Source organism: Rhamphochromis longiceps, linkage group LG1 (genome assembly GCF_057381845.1).
Source record: "Rhamphochromis longiceps isolate RC_006_pf linkage group LG1, R_longiceps_female_GT1.1, whole genome shotgun sequence".
NCBI classification, from domain to species: Eukaryota; Metazoa; Chordata; class Actinopteri; order Cichliformes; family Cichlidae; genus Rhamphochromis; species Rhamphochromis longiceps.
In genome coordinates, this window is record NC_140557.1 from 2,956,264 (window position 1) to 2,967,763 (window position 11,500).

At 46.1% G+C, this 11,500-nt stretch overlaps 1 protein-coding gene across 5 annotated transcripts in view; it reads left to right on the plus strand.

Annotated features, from left to right (window-relative positions):
• kifc3 (kinesin family member C3) overlaps window positions 1-10,531 on the plus strand; it is a 38,858-nt gene extending 28,327 nt beyond the window's left edge. For 4 of the 5 annotated variants that reach the window (XM_085402748.1, XM_085402726.1, XM_085402733.1 and 1 more), the window contains 13 exons: window positions 87-260; window positions 2,180-2,327; window positions 2,860-2,990; window positions 3,151-3,262; window positions 3,783-3,964; window positions 4,138-4,242; window positions 4,379-4,509; window positions 5,058-5,181; window positions 5,421-5,550; window positions 5,971-6,200; window positions 6,292-6,438; window positions 6,575-6,704; window positions 9,430-10,531. In XM_085402748.1, the coding sequence (XP_085258874.1) occupies window positions 87-260; window positions 2,180-2,327; window positions 2,860-2,990; window positions 3,151-3,262; window positions 3,783-3,964; window positions 4,138-4,242; window positions 4,379-4,509; window positions 5,058-5,181; window positions 5,421-5,550; window positions 5,971-6,200; window positions 6,292-6,438; window positions 6,575-6,704; window positions 9,430-9,452 (1,767 nt within the window). In that variant the 3' untranslated portion in view covers window positions 9,453-10,531. Of the gene's footprint in view, window positions 1-86; window positions 261-641; window positions 729-2,179; window positions 2,328-2,859; window positions 2,991-3,150; window positions 3,263-3,782; window positions 3,965-4,137; window positions 4,243-4,378; window positions 4,510-5,057; window positions 5,182-5,420; window positions 5,551-5,970; window positions 6,201-6,291; window positions 6,439-6,574; window positions 6,705-7,265; window positions 8,620-9,429 lie in introns of all 5 variants that reach the window. The other variant, XM_085402756.1, reaches the window with a different exon arrangement.
• Window positions 10,532-11,500: the final 969 nt, after the last annotated feature.

Below are 11,500 nucleotides of genomic sequence, written 5' to 3' on the forward strand. Positions count from 1 at the left end.
TAGCTGAGTAACTCTACCATGAGAATGCAGCATCGTCTTGGGTGGAAACTAAATCTAATCGGCTCTAATTGTTTGGTGTTCCTCAGTATGTGACGCAGACGGTGGAGGTGGAGTCGGCGGACTCTCAGAAAGCTGTGGCCGAGTTGCAGGTGAAGAACAACGCCCTGCAGGAGCAGCTTTCCGCGCAGAGGCAGCTGCTGCGAGAGCTCGAGACGCAGCTGCACGAGTCGCAGAGGACCTGTGCTCAGCTCAGGACGCAGGTAAGTTCACCTGCAGCCGCACGTCAGCTCGTCCGGTTACCGTAGAGGCTCCAGAAGTGCTGCATGACCCAACCTGCAGAAGCCAGCTTTGCCTTTTCCTCGTCTTCCTCTTTAATGTCACCGGCAGCTCTATGAACGTGAAAGAGGAGACAAGCTGGAGAGGAGCTACGAGCAGAAGTCGTTTTTGTTCAGTGCTTTTCTAACTACGCATAGATGATGTTGGGTCAGAATAAATCATTTTGATGTGAACCAGACGTTTTCTTCACCTGTGGTGTGGTGAGGCAGGTGATGAGGTTCTCCTATGAGCAGACCTCAGATCAGCCAGTTTCCAGGTTAACCCCTACGCTTCACCTTTTCCTCTCCGCATGCATCCGGTTGCAGCTCCTTGCAGATCGAGGCCGTCTGTGCGGCCTCCTGTCCAAGGCCGGCGGCCGGCGCAACAGCGAGGTGGTTCGCAGGTTATCGAAGGTTGGCCACCCAGTCCTTTTCCCCGCCTACCCCGTGACATCATTAATGTTCAGAGAACAGAGGTCACAGCGAGCGACCGCCCCTGACCGAGAGCGCCGGCACTGAAGCTGCCAGATAAACCAGACACGTCAGCCACTGACGCCATCGTTTGTTACGATGCAAAGACACGATACACAAGTTTTATTAAAACATGATTACATGAGGGCAAAACGGCTGTGCAACGATGTGATGGCAGAAATAAAGATCTTGTTTAATTGGATAAAAATTTAAATATGAAGACAAAGTGTGTGTGTGTGTGTGTGTGTGTGTGTGTGTGTGTGTGTGTGTGTGTGTGTGTGTGTGTGTGTGTGTGTGTGTGTGTGTGTGTGTGTGTGTGTGTGTGTGTGGCAGCTTATATGAGTTTCTCAAATCTGTGGTTTGAACTGGTTTAACTGGGACGCTTCAGAGCCTCAGACCCTGTGTGATCACCCAGTGTGTGATTTTTAAACCATCCCAGTAACTGTCCCAGTGCTCCCTGGTTATTGCAGGCTGTGTTCACATTAAAATACAAAGCTTTTATTTTGGTTGTTCTAGTTTAGCATAAAGAAAGCGTTAGCCCAGCTCCAGGTATCAGCCAACCTGGCGAGCAGCTGCTGGATGAACCATTAGTCATCAGTGTGAAGAAGCCTTCCCGTATGTTCCTGTTCCACCTGTGTGATACACCTGTGTGTTCTCCTGTGACACTAGCTTTTGTGTTAGCTGTTCGCTTTGACAGTGTGTTAAAAAAAAAATTTACTAACTGCTGCTTAGCTAACCGATGTTAGCTGATGTTTGCTGGTGATCCTGAAGGTTTTTTTCTCCTCGCTGCATTTGAAGCGTCACTAAAGTCTGAGATGTTTCCGTGGTCTTGTTAGCTTTGTGATCAGCTGTGTCTGGTACAGCTGATGTAATGTTATTCTGAATATAACTTTAATTAAACATGAAAACAGTCTGCTAATGGAAGTTATCCTCTAAGAAATTCCATGTTTGAAATGTAAAATTAAATTCTGAGTTCTTGTGAATCCAATAATTTTAGCTGTAAATGTGAAATTATATTTAAAATTTGAGTTTCCAAGTAACATCTGTAAGTCATTTTAGTCCAATCCTAATTAAAGATGCCTACAGTTTATTTTTCACTAGCAAAAACATTCATTTCTTATTAGTGAAACTGTAGATCTGTAATTAATGTATTTATATTTTGAAATAACTAAATGTAATTTGGCCTTTTTGTAATTTATGTTGATATTATCTGCAGCAGTATCAACATTTCACATAATGTTTAACGTTATGGAAACAAGTCAAACTTGAATCGGGGATATTTAAAAGTTTTCCGTGAGGCTCGTCGTACAGATGAACGCAAAGGCAGAAACTCGATGATGTGCTCGGGTGTGTATTCTGACACTGGCCTCCACCTGTGTGCATCCGCCCTCCAGATCCTGGTCTATGAAGGAGAGATGGAGCGAGCTCAGGGTCAGCTGGAGGCGGAGATGCAGAACCTGGAGGAGGAGAAGAACCGTGTCATCGAGGAGGCGTTCATCCGAGCCGAGAGCGAGATGAAGGCCGTCCACGAGAACCTCGCAGGTCAGACGCAGTTTCCTGTTGGTCTGAACCGCAGACTGTGTATATGGACTCTGTGACCATTCCCATGTTGTGTGTATCCATCACAGAGACGCAGGTATCCTGTGTTCTTGGTAACATCCAAATAAAATCACTCAGACATCTTGGAGAGTCTGTTAGCACAGTAACCTCACTGCAGCCATATTGGTCACCTGAAGACATTAAAAATGCTCCAACAGCACAAACATGGTCCAGTTCAGGGACTCTGGTTAGTTGAGGTGAAGTCAGCAGAAAGCTACACAGGCCACACCCCTAATAATGCAAATTTTAATGCAGGCGACTTACCAGGCATTATAAAGGAGGAAATCATCTGCAGAGACCGAACAGTTTGTGTATCCGGCTGTAAACACGTTTATTTCTGCTGCAAAGTTTTAACTTGGGAGTCTATAGGGACCGACTCACTGCTGCCTCTGCTGGATGTTGGAGGAACTGCAGGTCTTGATGCTTCCTCGTTAGCTTCATTTGTTGTTGTTGTTGTTGTTGTTGTTGTTTACAGGTGTGCGTATGAACCTGCTGAGCCTGCAGCCGGCCCTCAGGACTCTCACCTCGGACTACAACTGTCTGAAGAGGCAGGTACAGGACTTCCCCTTCATGCTGGACAAAGCAATCACGGAGGCCAAGCAGGAGGTGAGTCAGAGCCCCGCCCTCATGGTTACGCTCAGAGATGGGTCGAGTCAAGACGCCCTTTAAATGGGAAAAAAAAAAACTATAAGTGTTAATTCATACAAATGATTTTGCAGTCATTTTATAAATAGTGTGTGTGTGTGTGTGTGTGTGTCTGTCTCAGATCTGCCAGGTGATCAGTGAGGTGAGCAGCACCAACCAGGAGCTGCTGCGTAAATACAAGCGAGAGATGAACCTGAGGAAGAAATGCCACAACGAGCTGGTTCGACTCAAAGGTCTGAAACAAGCTTCGTGTTTTCTGTCCGAACGTTTCATAGCTCCCGCTCTCACCTGCTCGCTCACACACCTGATCACAGATTTTAATACTTTAGTAAAACAAAAATCTTCTATTAAAGAGCTTTAAAGAATCACATATTAGTCTGCAACATGGAGCATATTGCTGCATTTTATTTTGAAGGAGGTGAGAACCTGCTTTTCCTTGTTTCCTGTCATGTCTTACTGACGAGCTCATACCAAAAACTTAAGCATCAGGCTACTCAAAACATCAAACACAGGTACAGAGGGGCAGCCAATCAGAATAAAGTTGGCATAAAGAGGGCGGAGCTCTAAATCGGCTTGTTTCAGATGGAGAATGAACTCCGCGGAGGATAAAGGATTATTTTGAGCCATGATTCATGCAAAGCTGCTCTGGTAGAGACCGATAATCTCACCTGTGCAGATGCAGGAAATGATCTCGTCTGTTTGGTCAGAACAAAATGTTCTAAATTCACCGTGCTGCTGTGTTTGGTCTCCAAGGTAACATCCGTGTGTTCTGTCGCGTCCGGCCGGTCAGTCAGGAGGAGCAGGACTCCGCCGATGCCAAAACCATGCTGAGCTTCGACTCGGACGACGACGCCATCCTCTACCTCTCTAACAAGGGCAAGGTCATGACCTTTGAGCTGGATAAAGTCTTCCCCCCTCACGCCACGCAGGAAGAGGTGAGCGTCCTCGGAACGTTTAGATTGTTGAACTTCAAAATAATGAAGCCCGAAACGACCTCCAGGTCAGAGGCTCGTCTTGTGAGCAGATACCCCATCGGTCATGATTTTTGTGGTCATTGTGAATAAAGGTGTGCGTCTCATCTGCTGGTTCTCTCTGATTGGCTCATCAGGTGTTTCAGGAGGTTCAGGCTCTGATCACTTCCTGTATTGACGGCTATAACGTCTGCATCTTCGCCTACGGGCAGACCGGCTCCGGGAAAACCTACACCATGGAGGTAGGACATTTATCCGCTCAGAAAAGCTCAGTTTTTGCTCCAATAACAAGACACAAATTCAAATGTAAGTAAAATTTAATCGAGATGTCGCTGAATACACCTGTAAACTCCGCCTCCTCTGCCTGTGGACCTTCAGGGTGTCACTGATAACCCCGGCATTAACCAGCGTGCTCTGCGGCTGCTGTTCTCCGAGGTATCGGAAAAAGCTCCAGACTGGGACTATAAGATCACCGTCAGCATGGTGGAAATCTACAACGAGACGCTGCGGTGAGGAGAGAGCTGTCCCGTCTGAGGGCCTCTGACCCTGTAGACTGATGATGGCTTCATTTACATGTAAACTACAGTGTTTGTGTTTACAGCGATGAGGAAACATGAGGATGTGTTTCAGGGTTTGAAGTGTGGAGGTCTGTTATCACAGGTTTTACTCCCGCCTCCTCGTATGGGAGCAGCTGCAGAGCAGTTATGTAAAGCTGGACCACTCCATCTGTCCAGCTGTTGTGTAACAAAACATCTGTGCAAAGAGTCAGAGCTCAACATCTGGCGAAAGGTTTTCTTGGCAGAAACATTCAGAGCTCTGAAGGTCAGATTAAACTCAGATTATCAGACTGAACAACACGAAACAGAAAAACGCAGAAATGGGAGAAAGGCTTCACGAGCTGCAGTTGGTGAAAGGTTAAAGATTTGTTTCATGCTGCAAATTACGGATCTCTTCAGACCCCTGAGGGCCCCTGAGTTCTGTTTTAATCAGCCTTCGTTGTTGCACTCAAGCCCTGAGTCGAAACCTGCAGGCACTCAAACGCCTCTGTTGCCTTCAGGGACCTGCTCGGGGAGAATCCGTCTGACAAGCTCGACATAAAGATGAATCCCGACGGCAGCGGCCAACTCTACGTCCCCAGACTGACCGAGATCACGGTGCAGAGTCCTGAGGACATCAACAAGGTGAGGACTTCCTGCTTGTCCTTTAGTGTAACATGCCTGATGATCATTTGTCTTCCTGTGATGATGGATGACGGCTTGTGTTTTAAATGTAAAAAAACAAACAAACAAAAACAACAATCAACTTTTGTGGATTTTTTTTTTTTACTGTTTGCAAACATGTGGATCTAAAATTCATCTTGCACAGGAATGATGTGTTTAGCTCCCAGCGGCTCATGGTTACTCTGTTTACCTGTCTGCAGGTGTTTGAGTTGGGTCACGTCAACAGAGCGACAGCCTGCACCAACCTGAACGAGCACAGCTCGCGGTCACACGCTCTGCTCATCATCACGGTGTCTGGATTCAACACAGCCACTGGCAACCGCACGCTAGGTACACACACACACACACACACACACACACACACACACACACACACACACACACACACACGCGTTTGTTAGGGTGTCTGTGTGAGGACTTGTGTTAATGCACAGTATTACCAGGACACCAAACCATAAACAGCCCTTAAAAGGTACCAGAGTGTGGATCAGATCAGCTGCCTCCTCTTTCTAAAAAGAAAAGCCTGACTTACCAAATATTTTGTCTTTTATAAAAAAATCATTTCCACATAAACTTTACTCTTCCTGTCCCAAAAATGTCTTATTTCAAAGATTATCTTTACAACATAGCTGTATTCCCCAAAACTTTCAATAAGGGGTCCAGATTTCATCAGTTTGCCCTCTGAAGAAACATCCTGGTTCGATTCAATGACTTTCCATGTGGTACTCACTCTGCTGTGCTCCGGTTTAGGGAAGCTGAACCTCGTGGACCTGGCGGGCTCGGAGCGGATCGGTAAGTCGGGGGCGGAGGGCAGTCGGCTCAGAGAAGCTCAGTGCATCAACAAATCCCTGTCGGCGCTTGGCGATGTCATCAACGCGCTGCGGAGCAAACACTCCCACGTCCCGTTCAGAAACTCGCGCCTCACGTACCTGCTGCAGGACTCGCTGAGTGGAGACAGCAAAACCCTGATGATGGTGCAGGTGAGTCCAGGAGCTGGCCAATAAAAGCAGCAACCTGAACAACCCCACAGGGCTTTGATGAAGGTGACGACTTCCTGTTTATCATCATCAGGTCTCTCCGTTGCCCAGCAACATGAGCGAGTCGGTCTGCTCGCTAAAGTTCGCTCAGAGGGTTCGCAGCGTCGAGCTGAGCTCCTCGTCCTCCAGGAAACACGAGAACTCGTCCACGTCATCCTCGCCCACCCACGACAGCATTGAGGTAAAGACGTATTTCTTCTTCTTTGGTTTATTCACGATCAGCTGTTGAATAAGGGCGGGGTTAACGGTGTGATGTAGGGTAGAAATAATTGGTTTTATGAGACAATTAACAAAAGTTACCTTTGACCTCTCTCTAGCTGGACTCCCCCCCGGTGACCCCGGTCCCTCTCCCCATCTCTCGGGCCAGCAGCGCCGGCTCCACCCTCTCCTCCGCCTCCAGAACTCCCAGCAGCTCCCGCAGGAGGTCCCAGTCGCAGCTCTCCACAGGTACACTGCGCTCAGAGGTCACATGATTAATTGGGATTGTTGCTAATAAATTATTTCAGCTGTAAGCTCAGTGTTGTAGTTTTAGCAGCAGCTCGGCTCTGTGAGGACGGCTGCTTCCCGTCTGAACTGAACCCTGCTTCTTCCTGAAGTGCCCCAGAGCGGCTTTGCATGATTCAGAGTTTAAAATAATCCTTATTTGTCTTACACTGAGCCTTGGTGCAGCTCATCCCCTTCTGCCTGAAGAAGGCTGTTTAGCCCCTCCCCTTTTGAGCTTTTGACTTTCTACTGATTGGCTCTATTTTTTTATTTTTTATTTTTTTTACTGATGGTTTGAAAAACCATCTGTCTGAGATGACCATATGAGGATATCTTCTTTATGACATCACACAGTGCCAAGAGTTACAACAAAACATTTTTTTTTTTTTTTTTTTTTTTAACACTGAGCAACCTTCATGCCATTTTTCTGCAGTGCATTGTGGGAAATGTAGGGCGCTGGTGCCTGAGCAGGGGAACAGCGGCAGCGTAAATAATAATAATGATGATAACTCCTGAACATCGCAGGTCTGAGCTGTAAGAGTGGAGGAGGAATTTTCCAGGAACGCCCGCTGTCAGTCTGTCCTCCTCCTTCTTCTTCTGTGTCCTCATTCTGTGGTCTGATTGGTTGGTTTGCAGACAGACAGGTAGACAGAGCCAGCCCATTGGTGGGGGACGGTGGGCAGGTAGGTGGGGGTGTATTCTGATTGGTGGACAGCTTGGCATGGAAGCTCTCAGCATGGCATGGTGCCCCCTCCCCCTGTCTCCTCCACCATCCATCTAATGCTCCTCACCTCTAACGTGTGTGTGTGTGTGTGTGTGTGTGTGTGTGTGTGTGTGTGTGTGTGTGTGTGTGTGTGTGTGTGTGTGTCGCCTGTTCGGCTGCTGGAGTCTTGTATTATCACTCATCAGCTTCTTTTGGAATTCAAGTCACCAGAAATTTACACGTTTGAGGTTTCATCTCATCCCAGGACAGAGAGGTGCAGGACGAGTTGGATAAATTAAAGATGAGAAATGATTCTTACATTAACATCTGGGAATAATAAAGAAGGTAAACGATGAAGGCACTGAGTGCAAAAGCAGCTTAAACCTGCATCCTTTCTGATGACCTGCAGGGGGCGACTCCTCAGTTTGAAAAAGAAGTGCTTTGAAAATATGATTTGTATCCCAGGTAAATACTTTCCTGGTGAGTTTATGGCCTCGGTTGCTCCTTTCAGGTCTTATCAGGTGTTTAATTTTTAAAATAAAGTTGTCTTTAGTGTCCAGAAGGACGGACGATAAACCCCACGTGACGATCTCCAGTTTCAGTCAGGTCTGGTTACAAAAAGCCATTATGGAGACGTAAAAGCACTCAGAGGCTTCGGAAGCAGCTGGAAGGTTTTTTATTTTATTTTTATAAAGCATTTAGTCCTTAATGGAGCGAGGCCAGCAGTGTGATCCCGTCTCTAATCCTCCTCCTCTCTGTGCTGCTCTCAGATGAAACTGATAAAAACACCTGCAGCTTTTTTTATTTACTCATATTTCTGAATCTGCAGCAGCTAAAACCAAACGAGCCGCCTCTCTCTGTTACGGTCTCGTGACGTCCGACTGTTGGTGGGTGTTTGAGTGCGCTGGTGTCCGGATAAATCCCGTCCCTCCCCCTCGCTGCTCTGTGGCCTGGCTGAGCGTCCTCGCTGATGAGCAGAGGATTGTGGGATTGCTTCCTTCCTTCCTTCCATGTCTGCACTGATAAATCTGAAAACACTGTTTGTGTCAGTTTGATAGGAACACTTCTGGTTGTTGCTCGTTCACACTGCAGTCAGGCTCAGTCTGAGGTTTCAGCCTCGGTAGATCGACTGACTCCTGCTGGTTTTTCTGGGACCACGTTTGACAGAAATGCTCGGTGAGAGATCGTATTGATTACCAGAAGCTAATTGAACAAATGTGACATGAAGACTTGGCCTCAGAGTCGATCTTCAGGTAACGTTAGCAAAGGTGCTGCTGTTTCCTGTATTAGCAGCGACCCGATGACTGTGGAGTAAAATCCTCCATGTTTCTGTGTTTTTGGTTAGAACAGGAAGTGTTATCATGAGGTTCTTGAACCATGACTGTAAAAAGCATGAAATTGGCCAGATTTAACTCTTTAACTTTAATTGTACGTTTCATGTAGAAGTTGGAGGAAGCCAGTGTGCTGAGCAAAGATCACGTCTGTCGGTGTTCAAACGCAGACGTGATCTTTGCTCAGGACACACAACTTATCTTTAAAAACACACCTGAATGATTCTTTGACTTGAAGATTTCTGTGGTGTAGATGGAGACTCTGCTCTGAGCACCAGTAATAATTCTCATCTAAAAAGTTTCCAGACTAAATTCCTGGTAAAAACTGGGAGGTGGTTTAAAAAAATGTCAGCGGTACACAAGAGAAATATTTAAAGCCAGTTTGTTTTCTTCTGAGCAGAGGTTAGTAAGGGCAGCACAGGTGTCTGTTTTATTTGTGGTCCGTGCAGAGGCGTTAGAGGAGAGTCTGCAGGAGCTGTCGGGATGCTTTGTAAACTGCTGACGAAGTCGCTTCACAGTGTAAGAACTTTGTGATCAGCTCTAGAAAGAGCGAAATGAAGAGAAACAACATGTTTTCACATTTATTGTCAGTAGTGTGGACATGGTGAGTTAAAGGGTCACATGACTGCTGGCTGACGCTCTCGTTTCTCTGCAGGACGACTGAAGCTGACGGCCTGACGGACGCCGCGCCGTCGCTGCAGGGTGTCAGCCAGCACCCTGAGGCCTCTGCTGCTCTTCCTGGATTTATTTCCTTCTTAGCCAACGACAGGAGCGGCAAAAGCGATCAAAGACCGATGGAAACTTTACAGGACAGGACGGTCTTAAATCTGGACAGACTGTTATGACACGATGGCCAAACGTCTGGACTGCTGTGACGTCTGATATGAGCTGACAGGACTCGCGCTCCTCCGTCGGGACTCAAAAAAATCCTTATTAACCCTGAAATCAGTATCTGCTCTCCAATCAGTATTTCTCATTGTTTCTTTGTTGCACTTTAAACTTTTAGATCATTTTCTAACCCGAACGTGGCTGATGATGTGCATAGATGCATAATGTGTTTGTATATTTATGTTTGACATGCTTTAATTTTTTTCTTTTGGAGAATGCGGGCACATGAATTTTTCCGTTTTTGTTTTTTTTGTGATCCAAATTTAATTTTTTTTGTCTCCATCTGTTTTTAATCTTTTTTTCTCTGCACCGTGTTCGATGGAGGATTTTCAGGCTGAAACCTTAAAGTGTACTTTTTTCTTCATAAAGTTTAGATAAATTTTAAGGTTTTTTTTCATGTGTGTTGTGTTCCCATCTGTAGTTTCTGGAGGCTTTCCTCCTTTATCCAATCAGGGTACTCCACTGATCCCAAGCTGTCCAATAGGACGTGAGCAATACGAGGAAATCTGTACGTCGCGTCTCAGTCTTCTGCTCCGGTGGACGTTCCTTTTATTTCAAACTTCCTTCAGCTTGAAGAACAAAAAGACTCGAATCGTATCTAAACTCATTTCTTCTCTGTGTGCTTCTGCTGTCGTCTCTTCACCTGTTTGGAGAAAACAAAAACCTCCAGGAAGTCACTGGTGACCTTTGACCTGAGACAGAACACGTGTAGCTGTTGACTTGGTGCGAAGTGGACTGTTAGCTGTAGCTGTAGTAAACAGGAATGCTTAGAAACGCGATGAGCTGCTGTGTGTTGACCTGATGATCAAACTCTGCTTGCTGTTTTTGTTTTGTAATTACTTTTTAATAAACGCTCCAGAACAAACGCACACGTCGGCATCGTGTGGACACAAATATTTAAAAGAGCAGTAAAAAGGAGTGTTTGACACACCATCACTGTAGATTTGAAAATGACATGACCAAGAGGTGAGTTGAGTTAATCTAAAGGGCGTTAATAAAATGACTGAATTAACCACTTTTTTCCCCTAGCACCACTTTCAGACTCATAACTGGACAAACTGAGCTGAGTTTGTGATTAAACCTCATTTCCTGTCTATGCCTCCAATGTTCCCACACAGCTTAAATCACATTTAAGGATCGCATCAGTCAGGAAGGCTTTAGACAAAAGGTGAATGATCATTTCTACCTGCAGTAATTGGCTCCGACTTGATGTCACCTGTTGACACCTGCTCAGTTCCTCAGGCTGGCGGAATAGGAGAAGGTGGGCTGCAAAGCGGCTTGCAGGTGCAGAGATTTGTTTAGGATGTGTAGATTTGCCAGGGCTGTCACAGAGTTTGGCTCGACTGGATTAATTAACTTTGAGGTGCTTCAGGATGTTTCAGCTCTCACCCAAAAGACTTTACTCCTAACCGCTAACGGGGAGTCCCACGTATTTGACCCCTACTGGGGTTGTCCCCTTGGAGCTGGTCCTGGGAGTTTTCATATGACTCATTGTAGACACGTGGTTAAGGTGCGAGTCTGGTTGGTTTGAGGAATCTGGTAGCTGATAGCTGGCACTTGGAAATAATTTCAGGTGGACACGGAGAGACCCAGGCGTTTAATCTCTAGTGTCAGCTGCTTTATCTATAGAGACGCCATCGTTCAGCGTCTAGATTTGAAAAAGTTTTTTAGATGTGAGACGGGAAAACCCTGAATGATCGGGAACCTACAGACTTGTTTTAATAATTCAATTCAATTTTATTTATAAAGCGTCAAATCACAGCAGTCCTCTCATTGGAAGAGAGCCAGAGAGAACTGAACTCAACCATGCTAACCTTCCCTCCTTTGCTTTAGCTGGC